At 38.0% G+C, this 27268-nt stretch overlaps 1 protein-coding gene across 6 annotated transcripts in view; it reads right to left on the reverse strand.

Moving 5' to 3' along the window:
* The window catches only part of CCSER1 (coiled-coil serine rich protein 1), a 627487-nt gene that overhangs the window by 322138 nt on the left and 278081 nt on the right, over positions 1-27268 (reverse strand). For 5 of the 6 annotated variants that reach the window (XM_032109385.1, XM_032109387.1, XM_032109390.1 and 2 more), the window contains exon 7: positions 6272-6349. The exons of the other annotated variant lie outside the window; for it this stretch is intronic. In XM_032109385.1, the coding sequence (XP_031965276.1) occupies positions 6272-6349 (78 nt within the window). The remainder of the gene's footprint in view (positions 1-6271; positions 6350-27268) is intronic. 6 annotated transcript variants of the gene reach the window in all.

Genomic DNA, 27268 nt, shown 5'->3' on the forward strand with positions numbered 1-27268 from the left:
TCCGGTCCCCTGGCTGGGCCACAGGTCCCTGTGCCCTTTGTTCTGCAAAGGGTCAGCACTCCACGGCCTCTTGCCTGGGGCTCGGGCTCCTGCCCCCAGAGCTGAACCTGCAGCTGCACCCCGAGCTACCTGCGCTGAATGGATTCCTCAACGCACCAATGTACTCCCTCAGATTTACTTAGGCCTATCAGTCCCTAGACAAGGGAAATTAGGAGGATTTACTGTCTGTATTGAGATGATTAGATTAGCACTTTAAGCGCTCTTCCTGGGTGTATCGGAATCCTCCCATGGAGTTTCAAGAAAATCTTTTTTCATAGTCCTAGTGATAAAATCTTGTCAGCAACCTATAATGCTACAAGTTTTACGACTTTTAAATCCTGGATATAGAGTACTCAGCAGGAAAAGCTTACTTTGTAGGTATGCATCAGAATTCATTGTGTGAGCATGTGTCTGCCTGAGGAAAGGAACCTGAACGAACCCAATATTTACCCTTGCAGTAGTGATTATATAAAATTTTAAGTTATGCTGGAAACCCTGTTAACTGAAAAAAAAGTAAAGATGATCCTTCTGCATTCCTTTGTTGAAGCATCACTTGTGTTTCTGGTTGCTTTTGGAGATTTTAATAAGACATTCATTAATCATTTTCCTGTATGTGGCTCACTGAGTAAACAATTGAATTTACAGCATTAAAAGCATCAATTTTGCCTAAAATAGGGATTGTAATTTTGAAATATTGAACTAACAGTCAACCTATGATAAAAGCTTCAATAAAATGAAGAAGAACACACTAAAAAATGCATGTATGTAAAATTTTGAAAGAAAGAAAACTATGACCAAGGCATAGAGGCAGAAGGAAATCAGACAGTAAATGTATAGTTCCCAGTCTCATTCCTGATTCTTTTAGTCATTAGTAAATATTATTAAATATTTTAGTATTTAGTAAATATATCAGTGACATTGGGAAATTAAAGATGTTGTACCTATACTCCCCACAATAAAAATAATTTTTTATTTACTCATTAACCAGGTGATATGGTTCTATTCAGACAGACTTGCTGGCAGAGCCCTTTTTCTTAGGAACAGTGTGCAGAGTTTTACTGGGAAAAAGGAAAAGACAGTGAATGCACAGAAGCTTCTTGTAACAGGGCCCATAATACCTACTTTACACTCCTCCTTTCAGAATAAATTCAGTGCTTTGCAAGAACTCATATCCTGTGATGGTAAAGACTGTGAAACAAATAAGCTGTATAAATCTTTTTGAGCAATGACAAAATGGAAGGCCTGCATCAAAGGCAGAAAGTTGCTGTGATTACATGACTTTTAAAAGTCTATGCTACACCAGTAAGACGTGAGGAGTCATAAAGAAAGGAAATACTGACATGGCAAATAAAAATTAAGAGTGGGAGGAGTCGATTAAACCACTGAAGAATGGTGACAGACTGATTTAAAATAGGATGGACATTAAGGCAGCAGAACAGTAAAGGTGGGGTTGTGTGAGTCATACTTCTTTAACTCTACTCACTTTACTAAAAATACCAAAAACATCTCCAAACCAAACAAAAATCCAGACCCTCAGAGACTTCAGATGCTTCTCAGCAGAAGCAGAAATTCAGCTAGAGGGTGGAATGAGAGGGACAAGAGCTAATGAGGCCTCCAGCCCACTAAAGAGGATCACTGAACCCGAACACCTGTATCTGCCGTGGGGTCTTAATGCCTATGTGATTGTTTCAGAGTCTGTTTTGAAAATAAGCAATACATTAAAATCTTCTTATTCAAAGAAGTGTCAGCAAATACTTTAAATACTGGAAATAGTACATTTAAGGTAGAGAGGGTAAATAAGCCTAGGAAGTCAAATAGCCTAGGAAGCTTTTTCAAGTACAGGGCCACCTTGTTGTCAGCATTGCTGAGTTAGTGAGGAAAAGACCCCATTCTACACCTAGAAACACAAAGTCACTCTCTCAAAGATGAGCTGCCTGGGGAAACCAGCAGTCATTACCATGACTTTCATATTGATTATTCCAAGTATCTGCAGTAAAATTAAATTGTGATCACAGACCAAATGGAAGATTTCTCTCTTGCTAATTGTAGGCACAAACGTCATGAGCTGCCAGAGTCATGCCCATTCGTGACTGCAATGATTTGCATTTCCAGAGCCTGTAAAGGTGCAGGATGAATGGTAAAACTCTAAGTATAGACATAATTTAGTATAGATTACACTTTACTAGACCTACAGCAGTGGTAACACTACTGAGAACTGTCAGCTTTTGCTACTTGACCTGGCACTTCTGTTTTCTTATGCAAGGAATTTGCATCAGGGGTATTAATTACAGAAGTCAGAACACAGTAAGATAATAAATACTGAAGGAAATTCTCAGCTCCCTCAAAGGAGAAAGGAAATAATGGAAGAATTTTTTTCTTTCATTTAATGCCAATTAGTAGAGTATGGTTGAGATTAATCATAGAATTGAAACACAATTAAACATTGCTACAATAAATTACTGTTATGGTTATTATTTACAACTTGGCTGTGGCTAATAACCAGTGAGACTGATGCTTATTACAACAGATAATGTATAATTAGCTAATATTAGATATCTGAGGTACTAAATGGCTGGCATAGATCTCTTCTTAAAAGGCTGTCACTATATTTTAAAATAATTTAAAAGTAATAAAATACTATTATAATAAAGCACAGCATAATGAGTAGGAGAAAAGAACAGGTTCTAAAAAATGGATGACACATTGCTTGGTAAGTTGACCTTTTAGAAATACCCACTCCTTCACTTATCTTCTAAATGAAAGGCAGGATTATTTTTAATTCCAGCTAATGAGAGCGGATATAAGTATGCATAATTAAAAGTCACTCACATTTGAGCCAGCTACAGTTTTGCTATTATAACACAGAATAACACTTGAGTTAAGGTTGCATGACAAATACCATTCTGTTCTGTTATTTTCCAAATTCTTAGTTCTGAAATTTTTACTTAGCGACATAACTTTTTCCCACAAGACAAAGACCTAATTCGCCAAGAAATGTTATAAACTGACAGAAGAATAAACTTCTGTTCAAAAGAAGATCCTACTACATAAAAGTTGAAGTGCAAAACCACCACCAAAGATGGTGTTCTTTTCTGAGAGGAGAAATAAACTTTTTCCACAATATAGGAAAAGATCTTCCTTCTCTAAATACTTTCAGCCATAGAAAACAGCAGAGGATTGAAAGCTGGAATTTGACATAAAAATAACCCTCACTAAAAAGAAATGCCTATGATTGCTTTATCAAAAATGGTTTTAGAAATGTTTTGCAAAAGTGTCTGTGTACATGGGTGAACTGGATTTTTTCCTAAGATTTTGAAGAGCACAGCTAAGGAAGACTGTCCTGAACATCTGTGCATTGGTAACTCCACAGGGCAAAGGAACCCAAAGCCACGCAGAAGATTGGCTGTACTGGCTGCTATGCACAGCTGCTCTTTCCTCAAACAAAACCATATCTACTATTTACAACACTTATGGAGCAAAGATTGCTGAATGGCATTAACAATATGTTTATCTTTTCATTTTCTCATGGCTGCTTTTAGGATTCAATAGCTCTGGAGCTGGCTACCTTTATTTCTTACTCAATTGTTTTCTATTCCTTTTGCTGTGTATCAGTGACACTCTTTTAAAGGTACTGTCTTAATTTAAGTAAAGCAAAATGACTCAATTAAAGTAATGGTATATGATGGACTCAAAGTGGAGCATCTCTTGCTGCACTGGAAAGTATCTTCCTCCAAACACTCCTTGAGCAGGGTCTTATATGACTTGGATCTTTCTGCTACAAGTCACAGCATGTGCAATATATTGGGAGCATGGTAGCTGAGCTGAGATGCAACTTGCAAGCACTTCCAGGAAAATCTGATTTCTAATTTTCATTAGATTAAATTCAAAATCCTAAAATAGTTTTGAACAAGCTTAGGTTCTCCATATTTATACAGCACATATCCTGTGGGACTAAGAATGACAGGTACCTGCTTTGGTGAAGTTGGATGTACAAGAAGAATATGACGACGGGATTTGTATTCTTTATGCAGAAATGCAGACTTTCTTTTGAAGGCAAATTGTTAAAATCCAAGGAAGGACAGTTCTCTTTCTTGGTATAAAACCAGGTATGATTGAGAACACAGACTTGGTTTCATTTCACAGTCTAATATAAAAGCTCATTAGCTCGGAGATCTTCAACTGTCCCAAAGAGAGGCAGTTTATAGGGCCCTGCTTCGCTACACCTGTGTTTTCAGAATCACAGAATGGAATTTCTTTTTCAATCTCCATCTCTACAGCAAGGATGTGGGAAAGGTTATTATCGTTGCTAAGGGAAATGCACCATCCCATCATCAAAAGCCAATATTATTGACTGACAGTATTCAGAGAGGGTTACGGCTTGTAAAACCAGTCATTCACATTACAACTGGAACAACAGTGCTCTCTCTTGGAGTGTGTCAAGGAGAAATAACAGAAACTGTTACATTTTTCATCATTCTTATTTCTACTAAATGCTGTGAAATGAACTTAACTTTTTCCTAGTCTGACCTCCATTTTATTTGAAATGCAAAGGAAAATGTTTCCTGCTTTGAAAATTGACTGAAAATGAAAGATTAAGTAATGCTCTCTGCCCTATTTTCCAGTTTCCTTTACCATTTTCTACTAGATTTTTAATATGAAAAACATCTTTATTGTTTTATTAGAGCAACTATTCCACTTCAAATAAGTAATTTAAAACCCATTTTTGGTTATATGAACAGCATTTCCTTTAAAAATAAAGGAACTACAGTGTACTTGTCAACGGCCCTGATGCAACCAGAGCAATGTTTGATTATCTCAGCACAAGAATTTATCATGCTATTTCAAGTTAGATTTCCTTACCTCTTATACCTTTATCTGAGCTGAGCAGTCCATCTCTTTATATGTTGCATCTTAATGGTTTTCCAGGCACAGGGAGAGTTAACTACAGAATCTGACTTAGAATGTTGAGCAGACTTCAATGTGCACTTTCAGTGGTGTTTCAAGGAAATAAAGACATGTACCCTGGTATCTTGGCACAACATTGCTCAATTTCAGCCAAATCTGACTGAGAGATGGGTCTTAAAAGTGTTAAATCCCAAAACAGGAATGAGAATCAGTGAATAGCTGACCACTGACATCCCATCTGTACCTCCACTGATGAAACAACTGATCAAGCACAATCCTCAACCCTTCTAATAGCAGGAATCAGCTGGCTGGTTGTACAACTGTTGCACAGACACAGAAGATATGGGGGAGAAAAAAAAAAAAATAAAGGAGTTTCTTTTCTGGGCCTGGCCAGGTCTGAAGGACACTGTTATTTCCTGTGCTGGAAGAATGTGCAGGAGAGACACAAACTTTACGTCATCAAACTTCCTTAATTCCAGTTACTCAGCTTTAACTTAGCATCATCACAAAGTGACTAAAACACAACCCAGTCAACTGATTGTATGCACACAGAAGGTGGAAACTTACTTGGAAAAGGGAAATTTTAAAAGGGCTATTCCTGTGAGTGTAATTTAGTCCCTATAGTGACACACAGTTGAGTCAATAAGTTCCCTCTTCCTTATCTAAGCGAACAACTGGCAAGGTGACCTCTTTGCTAGATGATGCAGCACTCCTCCGAGCACCTGGGCGGCCTCAGGAGACCTCTTCCAAAAGTTAGGCTCTGCCTAAGGCTATTCTGAGTCCCAGGGATGGATACCATGGCGTCAGCCAGAAAAGTGGCATACAGCAACTCACTCCTCACAGCTTAAACCTCATGAAGTTGTGGACACTGTCCCAACATTTATTATTAACTAAAATGCCAGGCCTGTGGCTTACACTGGACTTAAGCCAAAACTGTTCTTTGACAGACCTTTAATGTCTCCTGTATCCTTGGAGAAGCTAATCATTGTTTCATTAAAAGATATACTTGAAATACAAAATAAAGAGATATCTGTTGATGATACACACTTATACACGAATGCACATATCCAAATGGGATGCTGGATAAAAACACAGTCTTAAAAATAACAGTTTACAGCAGTAGCCTACTGGAAAAATATCCCTCTCAAAACCAACATTGTATTCTAGGTATTTCTTGCAAACTGCATGATAGGTACACAGAACATCGGCTGATACCACAGTAATTTGAAGAAAAGGAAGAAGTAATAACAGCACTTCACAGTACACCAGATAACATGACAAGCCAAGATTAACAGACAATATTTATGATTAAATTAATTAACTGTACCTTGAAAAATAACGGCTCCTCAGGAAGGGGGCTAACAGGGAGGGAGGTTGTGCTACTAGCTGGACTCATGTCCGTGCTCTGAAAGAAAAGCACACAGGAGTTTGCATTTCCAATCAAGTTCCATGGACCACTTTTTACAGTTTTGGGGGGAGGGGGTGGGAAATGAAAGAGCTTGAAAACAACACTGAAAATCTAACCGAATTAGACTGATAACCTATACTTTATTTGCTTGTAATTAGTTCAAGTATTTCACTAATGGGTAAGTACTCTTAATTTTCTTTCTTTTGAATGAACTCCCCATTCAAAGACTGAACTGCATGCACGAGTACACAAACATACTGTTCATATTCGTTCATACAGAAAAATTTATTCTTTTAAAAAAAAACTACGACATAAATTTTGAAATTAGTTTTGGGATGGCCCAATAGTATATTTAGAAGGAAAAATTAACAGGAAAGCAATATATTGCAGGAAAGTATTTGGTTCAAAGCTTAAAAATATCACGTTCACATGAGTCAATACACCTTACAAATAAGCACTAATCCATGAAAAGAAACAGTGAAGACCAAAGTTATTAATGAAAATAATTCAGTATACTTCAATGGACCTGTCAAGTCAAAATGCTTGAAAGATTGACCTAGAACCCCACCCTCTTCAGATAGTATTTCAGTAACCTGTTGGTTAGCATGGACATTATTTTTACAGATGTGACAGATACTAAAACAAGAGTGTGACACTTAACAACATAAAACGGTAATAATAAGAGAAGAACAAAATCTGGAGTTTAGAAACATATATAAACAATATCACAATTGTTCTGGAGAAAACTAGAACAATGCTACTTCTTGGGAAATAAGTCCCCGAGTGCTAAAAAAAATCCACCATGACCACCAATAAAACAGAAATGAAGAATATAAAAAAAATCAACAAGTTTGCATAGCCTAGTAGTGCATTCCTTTTCACAACGCAGCACTGCAATGCAGAATGATTTAATAAGCTCAACTTGTGCACTTGACTAATCCGCTACCTGCTTTTGCACCACTATGAAGCTACTCTAAATCCTTCGATAAGCCCAGATTCTGCAAGTGAAGCACACTGCTCCACCCAGTCAGTTCTATCAGTTCATTTATCAGAAGATCCTTATGGACACTGCACTTTACTCAGCCAACTGGAAGGGGATGAAAAAAGACAAAATTTTGGGTACGAAACCCCTGTGTCAAATCTAAAATAGGGCACAGAGACTTCAAAGTCAACACCTACTGAGAAAATTTGAGTTTAATTAGATACGTATCAGCTACAGCACAGCTGAAAGAAAAGACAACATTTGCCTGCTAAATAAAAGGGATACACAGGTAAATGAGAAAGGGGACCATGGCAATTATATCCTAAGAGAGACACAGGTAATTTATAACCCACGGAACACAGAGATGATGTTGAGGAATAAAGCAAGATTACAGCATGTCAGAAAGTCAGTATCTTTGGAGAATCCACTGTATTCAGAAACATTAAAAATTTTAACTCCTGCACCTGATCATGAAGAAAAGTGGCTAATAATATTTAAAAAATGAAGTGAAATTTAGCTGTTCTACATTAAACACGGAGTACAGACAAAACTGGACACCTCTGTGGGAATGTTTTGCCTCAAAAGCCAGCAGCTCAGCCGAAGACAATTTGCCTTTTAATTTACATAAAATAAAAAAAAACTAAGAGGGGAAAAAAAAAAATCAAGCGGCTGCTTTCCAAACCAAATCAAATGCCCTAATTTGTAATTAGAAGTGTGCAGGAGGGCAGTCCCATCTTTAAGCATTGAAACAGCATCACTACAAAAATCTGCAAAGCAAGAGCTGCAAGTTTTTCAGGGATAGCTGGAATCTAAGGAGGCTTTAACAGCCCTGAGGATGACACTGTTGCTGTCACAAAATTTCTCAGGCTGTATCCATTGGATGGCCTGAGAAAAACATCTGTTCTTCAACGATGGCTGGACAGGGGCCAGCCCAGGTCTGATGTCACACTGGTGTGGCACCATGCCTGAACCAAAAAGGCTGTTGAGAAGGAGGTGTATTAGGAGGGGCACCGTGACTACATGGGTTCTGGACTGAAAACAGTTTGAGTCTGGCCAGACAGGAGCACTGGCAGAAGAGCCAGGCTGTGTCCGGCTAGAGCTTTCCACATACACATACTCTCAGTGGCCCCTCCAACACCTCCAGTAATTTTCCTCTCTAAGGAAAGCCGAGCAGTATCTGTGCCTGTGTAAATTAATTTAGCCCAGTGGCACTAACACAGTTTATTATAGTGGAGAATTGAGTGAGACAGTACCAAGAGGGTTGTTTCTCAAGCTATTAAAAAACCCAAACCCTTACAAAGTCATCACTGCTATGAAGAATGTTGATAGCTTGCTCTCCTGAAGCGATATACTAAGAATTTCAAACAACATCACAGTCCCCACTTAAATTTACTCTCCGTGGTGTGTTTATCATAATCACACTTTGCAGTCTAAAGCTACCCAAACATATTAAAAAAAAAATCACTGTGAGGAATTTACTCAACAAAGACTTTTTATTTGATGTTGTCTAAACCAATTGTGTTCTCATAAAAGCAGCCACTCACTTTAAGTCCAGCATAAACTTGATAGGTTTTAGTTATAAATTAACCAGAAGATGCTATACCATTAGGCTACAATTATATCTTGTAAGTCATTGCAAATGCTAAATAAACATAATTTGTATCTTAATTGTAAGTATTAGGCAAAATCGGGACATCTAATTTTGCAGTACTGTGCTGTGCAACTATCATTTAAATATGTATTTTTTATGCACAAAATGCACAGCTGGGTTTTGTTGACTGAGCCTTTTCCATGTGTCACTGGAAACCTCTGAGTTTACCAGAGGGCAGAAAATTTGCACAGCTTTAATCACCTAAACTACATTTTCAAAATATCTGAATACCAAGCAATTCAAGTATTTCTCAGAACAACAGTTTAGAAAAACACCATCTTGCCCATGCCAAAAAACCGCTGCGAGCATTCCTCTCAGTGCTTTTAGGCCGTTTTTGAGTTTGGAACAGGCTGCTAATATCTAGAAAACTGACATTATTAGAATTTTATCAATAATTCTTTCATGATTACAAAGATCAATGCTCAAGTCTTACTCTAATTTCTAGAATCAGTCTCAATATACATCATCCTTACTGTGCAATTGAACAGGTACCTTGGAGTCACTGATAGGCCACGCTAACCATTTATCCTTGGAGTCCAATGTTAAAACTGTGATAAGGATCCTGATAATGAGGCAAAGCAAGAAAATAAGTTTAAGAGAAAAAACTTTTCCCATTTCGATGTCCATTTTGGAGATCCAAGGTCAGGATCCCATTTGAGGAAAAATTCCCATCATTTGAGCTAGATGAAAGTGAAAGCAGCTGTTTCTGGAGCTGTTATAAAGTAGTTACGGGCTTGGTTATGTTTTATTCCACTTGTCTCTACCTTCCTCAAAGCAGAATGTTTCACAAACCTACATAACAACGTAAAGTGTCCAAGAGCAGATCAGCAAATGTAGTCAGAGGTTCTCCAGCAACGCAGAAGAACAGGAATGTGCACACTGTTAAAAACACGCGCCTTTGAAAAGAACTCTTCCTTTCCAAGAGTCATCTTCCAGTCTTCAGCAACTGCTCTTTAAATGAAAGCAGATTCACCTCATAAATTCAGATTTTTCTTGCTACAAACCCTTGCCTTTAATCTGATGTTGTTTAGGAAGTGGCCTATCTATCAACCTTCATTAATTGTGCCATAAAATAAGGACCTTTCACTGACAGAAGCCAATTTAATTTGCTACAACTGCTTTTCAACAGGGGTAAACACTGCAATGGTAGCTGGCAGACAATGACTTCTCAGGAGATCAGTATTGCAATTTATTGATCTAAGAAGTTAATACTGACAGAGAAAATCTGCAGTGGATGTTAGAGCTCGAGATTCAATAAATCTTTATAATAACTGAAGAAAAGACAATCTGTGTACTTTATAGCTTTTTCTAAGGGGTAGTGGATGAGTGTTGAACTGACTTTCAGAGTGACAGCTGTAGTTGTATCATAAGTTATGTCAGAAAATATCATTTTATAATCTAGAAGTTGAGTAAAACTAGGAAATTAAATAAGTGCAGTCAGCAAGCTCAGTAGTGACATTTTGATATACTCAGGGTACATCAAAAGACCTGCAAATGGATTTATTAATGGGTCTGCACAGCATCTTTACGAAATATTGTACTTAAATATCATTATCCCATTTTATCCATAGAAGTGAAAAAGAAGGGAAAGTGATTTGCTCAAAGCTATGAAGGGAGGTAAAAACAAAGAGAGAATCAGAAACTCAGTTATTCATCCAGGGTCTGCAGTGCTCTCCTACACACTTTGAGTGCTCTGATATCTGTAATTTCTGTATTATTTAATCTCATGAAGAGGTTTTGCTCATACATATACTTCCTGCAAATAAATTTTTGATAAACAATTGAGGCCAGAGAAATGAAAATTAGTTTAGATAAAAAATAGTAGACACACAATATAAGCTTTTACCTCCCACCCTGTATCATGTTTGAGTAACTTTCCTCAACATCTCCAATCTCTCTCACTAAGAATGGAGTGAGCACCTCCTTAAAATGTGTTTTCTGATATTGATGAATACAATTCAGGTGGTTATTTATAAATCCATGCCATGTCTCCTTCCTTAGGAGATACAGTTAAATATTCTCACTAATTACTAATGCATGCAATTAACAGCTGAGACATTTAAGTATTATTTTCCAGTATTTGCCTGGAGCTTGCTGCTCACACAGCTCAGAAGGCCGCATGGGTCTTGCATTTGACCAGAGTTATTGTAGCTCCCATTGCAGGAGTGAAGCATAAATTACAGCTGCTACTGTGTCTTGCTACCTCTTTTCATGCTACGTGAGGTACAGAAAGCCAAGTAAGTTTTCAGTGGTTCAATTACCCATGGATTCTCGATCAGCAATTAGTATACAGGCATACAGATTAGTCCTGATTCCTCTTACAACCTAAGCAAAGCTAATCACCCAGGGAAGCTGGGAAATGCCAGTGGGAAATTTCATCTCATAGAAGGTAGGATGCTGATCTGTCACTTAGCAGCATTTGTATGTCCAGTACTGTTTATTTTAGAAGACTCTGAGTTTTCAGGATGTCTCTTAAACATAATACTTTGCACAATAATTTTTTTCCTCCAAGGAGTAGTTAGTATGAAGAATAATTTGTTGACTGTTATTTGTTTCCACTTGGAAAAATAACTGGCAAGATGCTCTTTTAACCTTCTAATTAGGCTAAATCAATTATAAAGCCCATAACCAGCAAGTAAAATAAAGTGTATACAGCCACTCCACTGTTTGTTGAAGTGCTACTGTGTTTGAAATAGTTTAGACTCAGACTATATTTTCATGCTGTTTTATATTTAATATAAACTTAATTTCCTCAAATATTTGAATTTTCCAAGTTAGCTATCTCTCCTCTCCTTATAGTAAATGCAAAAGTGGAAGAACACCAAAGCACAAGGCACAAATTAGTATTATTATCTGTTTTTCAGTTTCTAAACTGGCAATATGAAATTCCTTACCATAAAAATAATTTGTTAGCTAGGACAAGGACACCACCTTAATAAACATTTAGAAATTTGTAAACAAAGTAGAAAGCTGAACTATTAAGAACTGGAGGTTGCTAGCTTACAAGTGAACACATACAGAGGGGAAAAAAAGAGTCTTTATATGCATAGAAATACCAGATTTTTTATAATAGACAGTGACACATATATCACTACATAACTAATTCATTTATTTAACAGCAAATATATCTTCCTTTCTGCTCTTTATTTTCACCTGGAGTTTATCTTGCTCATCCTCCCAATCTGTCTTTTCTCCCTGCTTTCCTCCACAAAACTCTTAATAAATAGAGACACAAGCTTCCTTGTCAGACAACTTCCTGCTACGAAGAGGTTACATGAAGGGGCCATTAATATGTAGGAGAAAACCCTTTTTACCTTCCCAACATCAAATTCACCCCAGGTTAATCTCTAAAAATCCCCCTCACTTCTATTGCAAGCAGAATCGAATTTCAGAACTGATTTGGACAATGACTTTGGGGTTATCATGTCTTTGAGAGGAGACCTGAGGGATCATCAATGACTGTCACTCTCTCAGCTGGGACTGCTACCATGATACATGATATTAAACACAACTCCAGTCATATTTTTATCCTAGTGAAAACCAGGGGGTTGCTTTCACAGATGCAAATGCTCTGTTGACAACACAGTGGAGAACTGATTTCCTTGAGCTAAACTCTACTCCCTCTTCAGTTTCTATTGTTTCTTTCATACTTCATTGACTATACTATCCAGCCTTGACATTTTGTTATTGTATATTCCTCCCTAATAATATCATATAAAATCAGCTTTTTCTGCTCTTTCAGCAGGCAATTGAGAGAACCAAGTGCTCTCCCGGGATTTTAATCTGCAGGCTGCCTATATCAATTGCTTTTCTTTCCTTGCAGGAGATCTTTCAGGTTCAAATGCACACATTTTTTTTCCTCAAACTGCTTTCAGCTTTGTAGCAAATATGACGGCTGTCTCACACAGTAGGTTGGGTGGTTTTTTTAACTAGTCACAAAGACACTTTCTTTCTCCAAAACCTGCATTACAGCACTCAGAGTAACTACCTGATATTCCACAGCACACTCATAATCTGAGTCTGGAAGACAATGCCTGCATCCACTCAAAGAAGAGTCTATCAGCAGAGAACCTCTGGGCTCTCTCAAACTGCTGCATCTGCCCTGCATAGAGATCCACAGTTTTTCTGCACCCCCAAATAAAACACTTAGAACAGAACTAAGCAATTAATCGAACTGAGAAGGGTCATATCAGATAACAGAATTGACTCCTCTCCCTCCCTTACACACGCATGCACGTTATGCATCATCATATAGCATAACATACTGTGGCCAAGATACAAGGTGAAATTTAAAAGGATCAGATACCAACACAAACAATAAACACACCTACAATTACATTAAGGAGGACAAAAATATATACAGAATATACCTTTATATGCTGTTGGATATGGGGAAGTAACTATCTTGATGAGTTAGGAAAAAAAAGCTCCCCAAACCAGGCTGTTTTCTAAGTTCCTCTGAAGTATCCACAGACGGCCACCATTGAAGCCAGACATGGATTTAGGTGCTAGTTTCAGCACAACAGTTCCTATACTCACAATTCACTGTTCTCCATGAAGCTCTGAAAGATGTTTGTGATCTCCTTACAGCCAGTGTAATGTCTTTTTTTAGTCTACAAAAACCACGATTCCTTCAAGATAAAGATCTATTTGTACTTGCTATTAAGGAATATCTTTCTTTAAGGTACACGTTTTAGAATACACTAAACTCATATCCAAAAAATACACATGCTTTACTGTCCCTTTGCCCATAAGTACATAGGGATATAGGTGGTATCTCCTCCAATATTGTGGTCAGCTAACTGACTACAGTTTCCCTGACTTACAGTGCTTTCACCTAAATGAGGACAATGTTTCATAATATTGACAAAACTTATTTTTTAAATCTGAACATGATGAAGCCAACCTGACTTTCATTAATAATTTGCTGCTAAATTGTCCAGTTGTTTCCTAGGCTTATTTTACTTTGTAATCATCATGGACAACTTTGCCAGAGTTTCACAACAGTGTTTTAATCTAAGGCTATGTTTTATTTTTCTGTGATTCACAAAAAAGATTTAGATGCCTTCAATTGCTATCCATTTCACTGAGGTTTTAACAAGCTATTTTGCACTTCCTAAATGTTGTGATTGCAATTACTCTCACTTCTTCATCAGTTCTCAGAAGGGTTTTTTACAATTTCAGTATGGAACCACTCCTGACAGGGGATTTTAACTTACTTAGATGCAGTGGCTTCATTCTCAAAACTGTCTTGAATTACCCAATAACAGCTTAAAGGAAACATTTTAAACATCTGTATGTATCTGCTACTAAATCAAGGAAGACAGGCTGGGCGTTTTTTTCACACTACAAGAAAAGAAACAAGTGACATTTTACAATTTGAAATACATTTTTCCTGGCTGCAGCACTTCCTCTGTATAATGTTGATAGAAGTAAAAGCTAAAAAATTAGAAAGTTTTGCTATGTTACTTGCTTCACAGTGGTTTCAATAGCGATGTTCTTTAACGACTTCTGAAAGTTGCATCTCTGTGGCGTGTATATATATATATATATATATATATATATGGCAATATTTCACCTTCTGAAATGTAGAGATTCTGATTACCACCGTTTCTAGAATGCTAAGCCCGCTTCTTAGTTTAAGAAGCAGATTCCAAAGTGGAGTTAGTCAAGGCAGGACAAAAATTTCTTGATTTTGTAAACACATGGTATGCTGAGTGCCCTGGGGTGACTTTATGATGTGTATCCCATGTTGCTGCTCTATGCCCAGAAATTAACTTTGTGCCTTTCTATGCCTTTAAACTGAGCCTGAGAGGGGGAAGGAAAAACTGAGCAAAACTTTTTCAAAGCAGTTTGCAGCTTGTTCAAGGTCACACAGAGATAGCAGGGGTTTTTTCCCCAGCTGCGGCAGGGGAGCGAGGAAGCACCCGGCTTGCTGCTTCCCAGTCAGCTTTTGGCCAGTTGTTTCAGTTTCCTTTTCTCTGGAGAGAGACTGAGAGCTGAACTTTGCTTTTCCTTCCCTAGAATTTCGGATTTTCTCCCTTTTCTACTGGGCTGCTTTCAACCTCAGAGCACATCGGGAGGACTTTCCATCGGGCACAGAGGGCCTGGCCCTGGCCCAAGCCCCAGCTCCAAGGAGACCAAAGGGAGGACTCGAACACTTTCCCAGGTTTTTCCTCCACAGTGAGACATTTTATTATTTAGCCTTATTTTCCTTTTCCCGTGTGTTTGGTAAATAAATAGTTTTATCTCCTTCACTTTCCTTCAAGGAAAATTTATTTTTTCCTGAACCTGGTGGCGGAGGGGTGGTTGTGCCTTCTCTCAGAGGATATATTTCTAAATTTAGCCAAACCGGAACACTGAGTTTTCACCTTTGTGCATCAGCTTTCATTCTTAAGGGAAGGATTAAGGGTAAGGTACAACAGGAACTTCAACTCCCACCCTGTCAGAGGGTTCAATAGAAACTACCCCAACTGCAGTGAGCTCTCCACAGTCCTCCCACCCCTCCTTGTTCTACTTTCCTTTTCTAGTTTAATCCTTAATTCTCTTCCCACCAGTGAAAATCAACATCTTCCTGTGCTGGGACCGCAGAGCTGATGCAGCACTGCAGGTGGGGTCTCACCAGAGCAGAGCAGAGGGGCAGAATCCCGTCCCTCCCCTGCTGCCCAAACTGCTTTGGATGCAGCCCAGGTTGTGTTTGGCTTTCTGGGCTGTGACTGTGTACTGCTGGATCATGTCCAGCCTCTCATCCACCAACACTCCCAAGACTGTCTTCAAGACTGCTCTTTCTCATCTCTCAGTTTACTTGCAAAGTAATCTCCTATTCCCATTTCTCCCACTCCTGCACCCATTCTATCACCAGCACTAGCCCTGTTGTGCCATCCATTTGAACCTGAAAGTATTCCCACCTTCTCCATCCTTCTCCCTTCCTCTGGCCAAGATCCATCCCTTTCAGTCTGTATAGAGGCTAATATGCATATTAAAATATATCTAATATATCTAAAGTATATATAGGATACATATAGTCTATCTATATACTTAGATAAAAAAACCACACACAAAATTGACTGAAGGAATCTTTCTGTAGCTGCTGTGATGTAGCTGCCATACAATTAGTTTGCTACTGAAAAGATATGTACACAGTAAAGCTGGTCAAATAATGAATGTGTGAAAATTTTGTAGGGTTTTGCTACACTGAACCTTAATTTTGACACAACTTCTCAGCCCCAAGCTCTGTGAAGTCTGGGAAGGCCAAGCTACACTGTTTAAAAAACTGCTACCATTTGCAAAGCAATAGAGGAGTTAAAAGCTGCTGTACTAGTACTTAGGCATTGCATTATTGTTATTTTTAGAGCCCTCAGCTGACCAATTTTTTTTTAATTTTTATGTTTTGCAATAGAATTGTATACTAAATTTGCTGAGATATCTGAATAGCATTTTATAAAGCCATTAGCAATAAAATACTCATTTTTCGTTTATATTATGTCCAGAATACAAATGAGCATAATTTCTTCCTCCCCTTCAACATTAATAACGAAACTAGAGAGAAAAATTGAACACACCTTTCACATTCATTTAACTACAATAAAATATAAAGAGCCTTTCAAATGAAAAACAATTTAAAAATAATAATACTGTCTTTTTTCTTTGGCAGTACTGTTACAGGCATCTCCACTACTGCATTTATATATTTTATTCTTTTTTTCTGGTTTTGTAATTTCACAAAGCAAGGTTAAGGTACTGGCTCAGTCACCATGTGATAAATCAGTATTCCTTGAAACAGCTTTGGTAAAACTACAAAAACAAATCAGCAAGAGTCAAAGGAAATGAGGAGACATGTTAACAAACTCCTAGGCTCATGCTACAGGCTAGGAGTTTATCCATACTCCCATTATGCCATGGAGCAGTTGGCACTCTGGCTTATCTGATGGCAACCTCTCTGCATGGCTCCAGTGAGTTACTTTTATCTGCTCCTTTTCCCCTCGCATCCACCACTATGATCTTAGCTCTCAGCAGCTGCCACTGCTTACAAGAATCTCTCTAGGCTCAGTTATGGTAAAAACAGAAGCTTTCCTTGGCAGAGTTGTTTCATCTTTCCTTTCTCGGCACCACAGAGGTGATGGCAGGTGCTAACACCTCCTGGCTGCCGCACGGAGGCCCTGTGGTTGTCACTGCTGCCATCCCAGTTATAGGCAAAAGCTGGTCCCCTGTTCCTAAAACCCTCAATAACTCCAAAAGAAACTGACATCCAAAAGCTTATAAAACAATCCTCTGAGAGATCATAGGTAGCAGAAATACCCTGGGTTTAAATGATGTCCACCAGCAGAGCTGACCTGAAAAGCCTCGCTCACAATTATTCCTGTCAAACAGGAACTGTTTTTACCCTACTGCTGTTTTCAACATTTCAGGAGTGATAAATTCAATACAAAAATTTCACCAGTCTGCTTTTTCATGCCTCTTAAAGCTGGGGCAATTTACTTTACTATGTCTGCATCAGATATTGCATACAAAGGAGAATCTTGAAAAGGAGGTTGCTCTGAGAATAGAGGCAAATGTTTTTTCCACTGGAATACAGGAAACAGACAGATAAAATATAAGAAACTTTTAGCACATACACCAAAGATGCAAAAACATACTTGTGGAACACTGCATTTTCAACAGAAGAAATCAATATTGAGGAAATACTAAAATCAATATCGCCCATGCCTATCTATTTTATTGTAGCTTTCAGTTAATGGCCACAGACCTTTTTTGTCCTAAGTCAACCGGAGCACATGATAATGGCCTTTAAAAATTTCTCAGTATTTTTTTTTTAACATACAGTACTCATATTGCAACACTGGGATATTGCAAAGGGTCTGGAAGCTGCCCACATATGATCAGATGAAAATTCTCCTGCCGGGTTTCAATCTTTTCTAGTCTAATGCCTCCATTTCTTTCACTCAGTTCTGATTACTCTTCAGTAGTATAAAATCTAAATGGTTTCTGTATTAAAGAGCAATGGACAGCTGCCCAGAAGCAGTTTTAATCCTTGTCCTAAGCACAGAGTTCAGTACAGAGTTCAGTACCAGGAGCTCTGGAAAACCTTACATTAAACAAAACCCCATTAATACATACTTTTTTTAAAAAGGAGAATTTGCAACTTTTACTGATGGCTCTTAAAAACAAGATAACAGTGAATACAAATGACTTTTACATCACTTTTCATTTGCTTGTTTTCTGCAAATTAGAGTGTGTCATAGTTAGGATGCAGTGAAAAAAATAAAGACATGTTGTAGCTTTTTAATAGATGCAAGCAAAAATCCAACAGAAAATCCTCCTCATTCAAGTACAGTTTTCCTGAAGGAAAAATGAAAATTCTCACAGGACTCTTGCTGAATGCTTTGAAAAGGTTTTAGGCAGATACCTGAACTGAAGTAAAAATGCTATGTTCAAGGAAGCTACTTGCAGGTATGTATTTTTCAGAGGATTTCTACAAAATCACACAAAATAAAAAACAATTAATACTATCATTTCCATCTGTTTACCCCAAGTTAAACCAGAAGTAGTTTGTTTTCAAAAAGTCCCTAGTAAGTATTTTTTAAATGCCACTAGGCTCCTAAGGTGTGATTGACATGCTGGAAGGATGGGATGCCATCCAAAGGGACCTGGACAAGCTCGAGAAGTGGGCCCGTGGGAACCTCATGCTGTTCAGGAAGGCCAAGTGCCAGATGCTGCACCTGGACTGGGACAACCCCTGATGGCAATACAGGCTGAGGGATCAAATGACAGAAAACAGAAAGGTTGAGAGAAGTGGGTTTGTTTAGCCTAGAAAAGGCTCCAGGGAGACCTTACTGTGGCCTTTCAGTACTTGAAGGGGGCCTATAAGAAAAATGGGGACAAACTTAAGCAGGGGCTGTTGCAATAGGACAAAGGGTAATAGTTTTAAACTAAAAGAGAGTTGATTTAGCTTAGATATAAAGAAGAAGTTTCTTACTGTGCAGGTGGTGAACTACTGGAACAGGCTGCACGGAGGAGGCGGTGCCCCATCCCTGGAAACATTCAAGGTCAGGTTGGATGGGGCTCTGAGCAACCTGATCTAGTGGAAGATGTCCCTTCAACTCACTGCAGGAGATTGGACTAGACGACCTTTAAAGGGTTTGCTTCTACCCTTGAACACAGGATATCACAGAATTCCAAATCTTCAAAAAGATGAGCACAGGCCTTCAACAGATTCATGCAGCAGTGACTTATACCCAAAAGTCACAAATTAAAAGTTACTGATGTTCCTGTTTCACAAGCCATTTCAAGCAGATGAAGGGTACTGCCTGCATGGAGTGTCATGTATAAATGGGGCCTGAAATAGTGAATAATAAAGTTCAATCCATGGAATCAACAGCAATGGAAAAATACAAGGAAAAATTATGCAAGGGAAAAAATGTAAAAATGCAAAAAAGCATGAATATTAAAAGAGCATTGATAACTTTATTTTCTACTTTCTATTTTGAGCAGGAAGATCACTTCTGCAGTCTAATTTGAATTTATTTATAAATAAAGCTGATTAATGCTTTATAGTATAAAATGAATTCAAATTTCAATTCTTATGATAATTTAAATACTTTCCAAGAGAAACATGTTTTTCTTCAGCTGCTTCTCATTTAAATCTGTGCCTCAGGTGCACAAATTTAACCTTTGTCTCACACCACTTGTATAAGCAAGGCTAAATTAATCTGTGAGCCAAAGCCAGCCAGTTCCTCTAGGACTTAAGTATCTTCTCCCCCAGACTGTGCAGGCAGGGAGCTACTACTGCACAGTTAGTTGGGAAATGAACAAATACAGTGAATGATCTGTTCTGATCTAACTTCACAGAAGAAAATTCTTCACACAATTGCCAGTGTGAAATATAACTAAACTCTATTTTGAAACTTCAAGAAACCCACTGCTCTGTAAATGCAAATTTTAACTGTGCAGTAAGCACCTCCTCTGGATAAAGCTCAATTTTTTTCCCCCTCATGCTTTACATTTATAAAGCAAAATAGGGAAACTGTAGATTTGAAAAGGTCAAAGCCTTTTGTACATCATCATGCAATTCTCCAGCTAAGAGTACAGTATTCTTAACAATTCAGCCTAAGGTTTGCTGAGTGATTATTATCAGAATAATTTCTAAAAATAGCATCAATTGCTAGATGCTGTGAGGAAAAAGGGTGTGATTGCTGAAAAACAAGCCTGGAAAAAAGAACTTATGTCTTTTGTGCCTATTTTGACACAAGCTTTTAAGCATTTGACTTGCTGAATTTCAGCTGCCTACACAAAGATACACCACTCCTTTGATACATTATGTTTAAAGAAAATGTTCCTTATTTTTACTTGTTTTGTGAAATATGGAGTCTCAGTTTTCTTTATCCTAAGCATACTAAAGAATAAAATTCAACAGCATGCTTAGCAAAAAATAATAAAATACTTTGTTACTATAGAAGTCTCAGAAATTCTGATGACAAAAGTCACATCTCAGATTTCAGGAGTATATTAAATACAACAGTAATTTGCATAAAATACAGTATTATTTTTCATGCATTAAAAAGTCACAGAAAAAATCTGAAAAAACACACATCCCTCAAAAAAAAAAATTTGCCCTACAACTCAATCAAGAGCTAGAACAAATAGTTTACTTTCAGTTTATTCTTTATGAAGAACGGGAGGGAGCGGGCTTCTAATGTTGCATGATTGTCTTGTGAAAACAAATCACTTCTCAGATGTGTTTTTGAAGGCCCCCAGACAAGAACAGAGACATTTTGCTTCTGGTTGCCAGGGGATACAGAAGACCATTTTCACACAGTGAATCATCACTGCATTTGAAAAATGGCGTTAGCAGGAATGTCACCGATGTGCAGATGTCTCTTTCTCACCTCCAGTGATCCTGCAGTGATCTGCAGTCCTGGTGTAGGATGAGATACTTGGGGGTTTTTAATTTTTAATAATTATCTATCTCCATAGCCTTTACAAAGGATGCATTGCCATTAGTATATCCAAAACTCAGAAGCGTAAATACACAGGGGCTGAAACACTTCTTTGGAACAACAAGTTGTGTAATTCACTACCTATTCAATTCTACAATGATGTATATGTGCAGAGTAATACTTGGTAAAGTCTCATACTACATGGTTTTCACCCAGTTAAATGACAACAGAAGACTTTACAAACCATGGGACAGTAGTATCCGATAATTTACTCTACTCCAGTGGTTTCAGTCAGCATTCTGACGTGTGGGCTTTGTGCAAATCCACTTGCACACCACATATGGGAGCTTCCATAAAAAGCAACATCAGTTGCAGTTGATTTCCATTGAGCAACAGAATCTTGGAGGAGGGAAGGGAAGACTTCAAAAGGTAATTTCTCTGACATGAAAAGAACTGTGTTAGACCAAAAATAAACTTTGCAGCTTACTGAAGGATTGTGTCAATAAGACAGTTCCTGAAAAACATGTCAGTGGTATATCATCAACAACAATTTTTATATCTGACTTTCATTAGTAATTCTGTAGGTTTTATGTATTTTATTTTAAGAAAGATAAATAATACATTTCAGTAGGCAAAAAATAATAGGAAAGTCTTTATTATATCTTTATCAGTTCAGCTGATGCCTGAATTGCTTACTGTGATGTGCTCCTGAAATGAAGAATCACTCAGAAGGACTTAGAACTAAAGCATTTTACCAGCACATTTTCATAAGAGGGTGAAAAATCAGGAAGCCAAATACAGTGGCACCCTAGTGGTGTAATTGATTCCAGAGCAGAGCACATAATTAATTTCAGAAGTACATTGCAAGGTAAAGTTAGGATGGATTGATATCGGGGCAATAAACAACATTACATGTGGCTGACTATACAGGGGGATTATCTCTGAGCCCACTGAGACTTAGTTTCAGCAAAACAAGAATTGGCTGCAGAAGATTATGAAATCTCCAAGTTAACCTTTTATTTGACAGATTAATGAAGTCAGATGAGATAATTCAGTGAGGTGTGAATGAAGCAGAAAAGGACACTGGTGTGATTGATGGCATCCGACAGTGCGCTGGTGAGAGAGCCGGGCCATTCTGTACTGCAGAAACCGCTCAGGAGTCAGCAGCAGGAGAGACAAACACACAGTGATGCTAAAAAAGACAAGACTTGAAGAAGAATGTCCTCACCTAAGAGGTTGGCAGGTCTAAAATAGGGGAAATGGAGCAAAGGTTTTTAAGTGAAGGAGATGAAGGATGGACTTGAGGAAAGGCTAACTGGAGAAGCAGGAGTCTAAGCACAGGATTCTCCGTAAATCTGAAAGATGCCATTAAAGTGGTCCCAAGGTTATCTGCAGTTATTACAGAAGACACTGTAACACGCCTGTGTTGTGACAAGTAAGGCATGGAAGAGGCTGGGGAGAACAAGTAGGAGGAAGTATTTACGTTATGTTTTCTGTAGAAAGCTAATCAAAATACAGGGGGCTGACTGGGGCAAGTGGGGAGACTGGAGAATAAAAATAAGTGAGGATCTTGATATGGCCTAAACATCTAGCCCAATGGAAGTTACAAAGGAAAGGAATCCCATAGAAAAGGCAAGTAGAAGAAGGTATTGCACTATTTCTTCTCTCTGAAGGGGGAAAAGAACACAGAGAAATAAAGCAACACAGCAACCTCAGTACTACTTGTTTTTTTCCCAGGAATGGACTTCTTCAGTTTCACAGTGTGCTACACAAAATACACCCCGAGGCAAAAAAAAAACAAACTAACAAACAAAGCAAGCCATACAGGAAAAAAGAAAAGTCTTGCTATTCCTATCCTGATAACAGATTTCTTGTACAATTTCATGTGTGTGTTCTAATACAGCTTTTGCATGTAACCATAGCCCTGCTAGATCTGAAAATAAAATAAAATAACAAAAAAGTGACAAAATAAAATAAAAATGAAGTACTAAAATCAGTCTGAGACACTAGCCAGTATAAAGGATAAAATCATTTCATGTGCTTACAAATTAATACAAAGAAAGCCAAACCAAACGAAATTAGAACAGACAGCATTAATGCAAGTGTTCTTCACCTTGATCAACAATTTTTTTGACTAAGGAAAAAAAACAACTATGATTGTGTCTCTATCTATCCATTCTCAATACATATACTCAAGTAGTTATGCTTCACTCTCCACTGATGTTTGAATAAAGCAAAAGAAGTGTTTTCACTTTCTTTCAGGAGCACCTATAAGACAGATGAAAAGAGAGATAAGATATGATGTCTTGTGAGATACTTTACAGTGCACAGTGCAATATATAGTGCAAAACAAATGCAATTAACCAGGTAATTAGACTGACTTCTTTTCCCAGCAGAGCTCACCGCTTGGTTTTTTACTCTCAGATAATGCACTGATACTATATGCAAACCATCTAGTCTGTAATATATACAGGCACGGAAGACAATATTTTCTCTAAACCCCAAAAGAAGTGAAATGTCAATTTAAGATCAGAAAGTCTTTTAGAGAAGGAAATGGAAAGCAGAAACCATGATAATTATTGATGTATTTAACAAAATAAACCTAGTAAGAGCACAAAACAGAAAAACACTCACAAGTATCATGTAAAAGAGCTCTTCATTGTCTTGCAAAATAATACTAAACTTATATTAGACAAGTTCCCACATTTCATTTACATGGTTTTGTTCTAACAGCTGAAGGGGAAACACGTAAACTAAAGATCTTAAAAATGCTGAAAGATTTCAGTTTGTCTTACTGATTTGGCAGGCACACAAAGTTACTCACATGTTTGTACTTAATTGTTTCCAAGATTAGGCCTCCGGGTACACGCAAGACAACTTGTAATGGCACCTACAGGCAGCCTGCCAAATGTTTTTCATTTTAAAGAATTCCTCTGACCTTTTCTTCAAAGCTTTCATGCACACCCTCTTCTCTGCAAGTCTTTTATATTTAGTTCAGAAAACAGCCTTGAACTGAAGAAGTGACTTTTCTTTGTCTCAAGAAATCTTGCTAAGGTATAAACCACTTTAAAGTACAACATCACTACACTTTTTTCACATTCCTTGGGAAAACATTGGCAGTCTACCTAAAACACTAGCCCATCAAAGCAAAACCCAAAAACTTAGCTCATTGCACTACTGAAATACTATCGTGTGCTACTGAATCCATAAGGGAATAGCTGTGAGCTGTCAGTGGGAGGAAACTGTCCATTTGCTGTATTATAAAAACCAATTTCTACCAGGAAATAAAGAACTTTCCACTTGAATTGAACCATAAAATGTAATCTATGGACACAAAAAAAAAAAAAATTCCTTAAAATGACATTTTAAGACACCACACCTAAATTATATGGTCTGACATGTGATCTTTATCACCTAGAACTGTAGTAGCACATACCAGATGCAACAACACCTACTTACAAGGAAAATATTCAGGACAGTCATTCCATCAGGTTCAAACTGTCAAACTGTTTACATTTCAGCTGTGCTTCCTGACTGCTGATGTAGCTGACAATCACAGACGTGTGGGCAACTGCTGTGAGAGCAGGCAAGAGACGCAGGAAATTTCTGAGAATTGCACATGACATGTACAGGAGGCTAGAAGCAAAATGTGTCCACTGTATCTGCCAGCAGAGTTATCAGTCCTTATCTGTGGGGATATATAATGTATTCTCTGATGCACAGCTGGGAACTTGGGAGAAAATTCCCTGAAGTGCTACAGCAGTTACTTGTGGGTTGGCATGGAAAGACCAAAGTTGTTATCAGTTAAAGGGCAGCCCAGGAAAAGGCAGCTGTGCTCTGAAATTTCCCTGTGCCTTAATACTAGTGACCCTCAGATGGACAGCAGCAACCAGAGCAGTTTTGTCCTAATGCCCCTGCTCTTTTCCTACAAGGCCAACATTTCACAAACAAAAAAGCGTTTGAAAGTCAGACACCTCAACTATCTGATAATGTTCTTCAGTCTCAAAATGTGGGCAAAATAAAGACTCAAGAGATCTCACAAAACATAGATTAACATTGTGAAAACAAAAAACAACCATAAAGCTTTCTTATTACAGTTTAACATTACTCAGCAGTCTTGTTTATTCAGCACCATGAATGTTCTTCCCTTGCTGCTCTAATACACTAAAGATATTAACTATGACTCCTTTTCAAGATGAAAGGGGTTGCCACCAGGCCTTGTCTGCCAATCTGAAGCCAGAGAGTGATACTGCAGGCTCAGTACCTCAGCTCTGTGCTGGCTGAAAAGCAAAGCTTCACCTGATACACTAATATTTCATTCCCAAGTGACCAGCTTTCTGGAAGCATCAGTGAGAAGAGGGCAAGATGCAGGAGCACAGAAAGGAAGCCTGCACCAGCAAAGTGATGGAGATGGATGGAGGCTGCTACAGACAGACCACACAGCTCGAGGTGGTTTATGTGCTTGTTTGCATGGGCAGACTTAGCAATGCGGAAACATTCAGTCTGTGTGCAAGAGGTATACTAAAGCCATGGCTTCACTCACAGCAAAGGAGGCTAGGAATGGTTATTGGTACCAGCACAGTCATGGCAATGGCATTTCATGTGATTAATACTGCACATTGCCTATTCTAACCAACATCCTTCAATCTGTGAAGATTAGGCTAGAACATACACCCTTTATGCATATGTATTTTTAAGCACAGATGCCTGTAAGCTGGTATATGTAACAGATGTGCAGGATACTAATCAACAGTTTTTAAGTTGATTTTTTTTAAGTTTATAATTCACTGCCTTGAAATTGCAATTCTACTTAAGGGAAAAGCATTGCAGATGAACTGCCCCCTTAGTGGTAACTATAGGGAATGAAAGAAACTGCAAAAACATTAACAGCAGTCTGCAATCAAAATTAAAGTATGTGTAATATGTAACTTCTCCTGCACTTTTTGCATGCTTCTCAGAAGTTATGGGGATTTCTTCAGAACCAAAAGAGGTGAAGGGGAAAAACATCCAAGTTAGTACAGTAAGCCTTCAAAGCAGGTAGTCTCAAGTGAACCAGCACAAATCACAGGTTTCAGAAGAGGTCTGATGCTCTAATATTTTTACCCTATACAAATTGCAGGGAACAATTAATTGTAAAGAGGGCAAGTTTAGAAGCAAATAGACCCAAAGACCTGCAAGTCTTTCTGCTTTGACTGATTCCTCCAGGATGTCTCGCAGCCCTTCAGATTTGCTAAAATAAGATTTAGGCTCAAGTATCAATTATGTTATTCAAGCACTTTTGGCTAGTGCCAGGGAAACAAAGAGAGTATGCCAGACTTATTATTATCCTCATCAATGCAGATCAACTCAAACAAACTGACTAATAGCTGCTTCTGCCAAAACTGATTGAGCAAACACCTTCATTCTGCTGCTTAGCTAACCAGCACTTACTGATTCTTGTCTGCAAGCCTTTCAGGCTCAAAACCAACAGCCCTTACCCCACTTGCTCTGCTATGGATAAAGACAGTGTCATAGACATATATTTTGTTATATCACAGTGGTAATTAAACCCAATACCAATAAATTCCTTTTGACAAAGGTCCATGAGGCAAAGAGTAAATAAAAGGCCCAAAAATCTGCTGCTGATGCAGCTACTAATCCTTGTACTTGTCAGTCTCAAATCAGAGCTTTGCCCACACATTCTTTTTTCACCCTTATTGGCATTAATCGCAGACCACAAAGAGCTTACAAAGCTAAATGAACTGTAAGAGTAATGCAAACACATCATTGTAATATAAACATGTTCTTCCTGAAAACAACTTATTTCATAGAGCTTACAGGCTAAATTAAGAAACAGTAAAAGAGAATTAGAGCAAACTCTGTAAGGCTGGGTGGAAAAAATGAGAAATACAACAACAGTACATGTTAACTAGGCACTATGACGATAATATACTTTCATATCCTACTATCTCCACAGGGCATTAGAGTCTTCTGTAAGGTATTGGGATGCTTTGTACTGAATTTTCAAAATTTTAAAGGGATAACTAAAATGACTGTTGGCACTCTCTGAATGGAAAAACTAAATCACAGGTATCTACACCAAAATTGTCATGGAGCAAAGAGAACCAAAAAGAAGGGACTATAAAGCACTATAGCCCCTTCCTCTCCTGCTCAGATCACAAAGCAGCTTGCTCAACAAGCAGTTAGGGAATGATATGTTGCATTTTTCTGCACCACATACGGTGAAGAAGTTTTAAAGAGTGACAAATTTTGAGCTCCCAAATTCAAAGACATAACCCTACATGCAGTAAAGGAGGACCATGCTGATTCTCATCTCAGCAAATCCAGATACTGGTAAAGCTAACATG

Source organism: Corvus moneduloides, chromosome 5 (genome assembly GCF_009650955.1).
Source record: "Corvus moneduloides isolate bCorMon1 chromosome 5, bCorMon1.pri, whole genome shotgun sequence".
Lineage (NCBI taxonomy): Eukaryota > Metazoa > Chordata > Aves > Passeriformes > Corvidae > Corvus > Corvus moneduloides.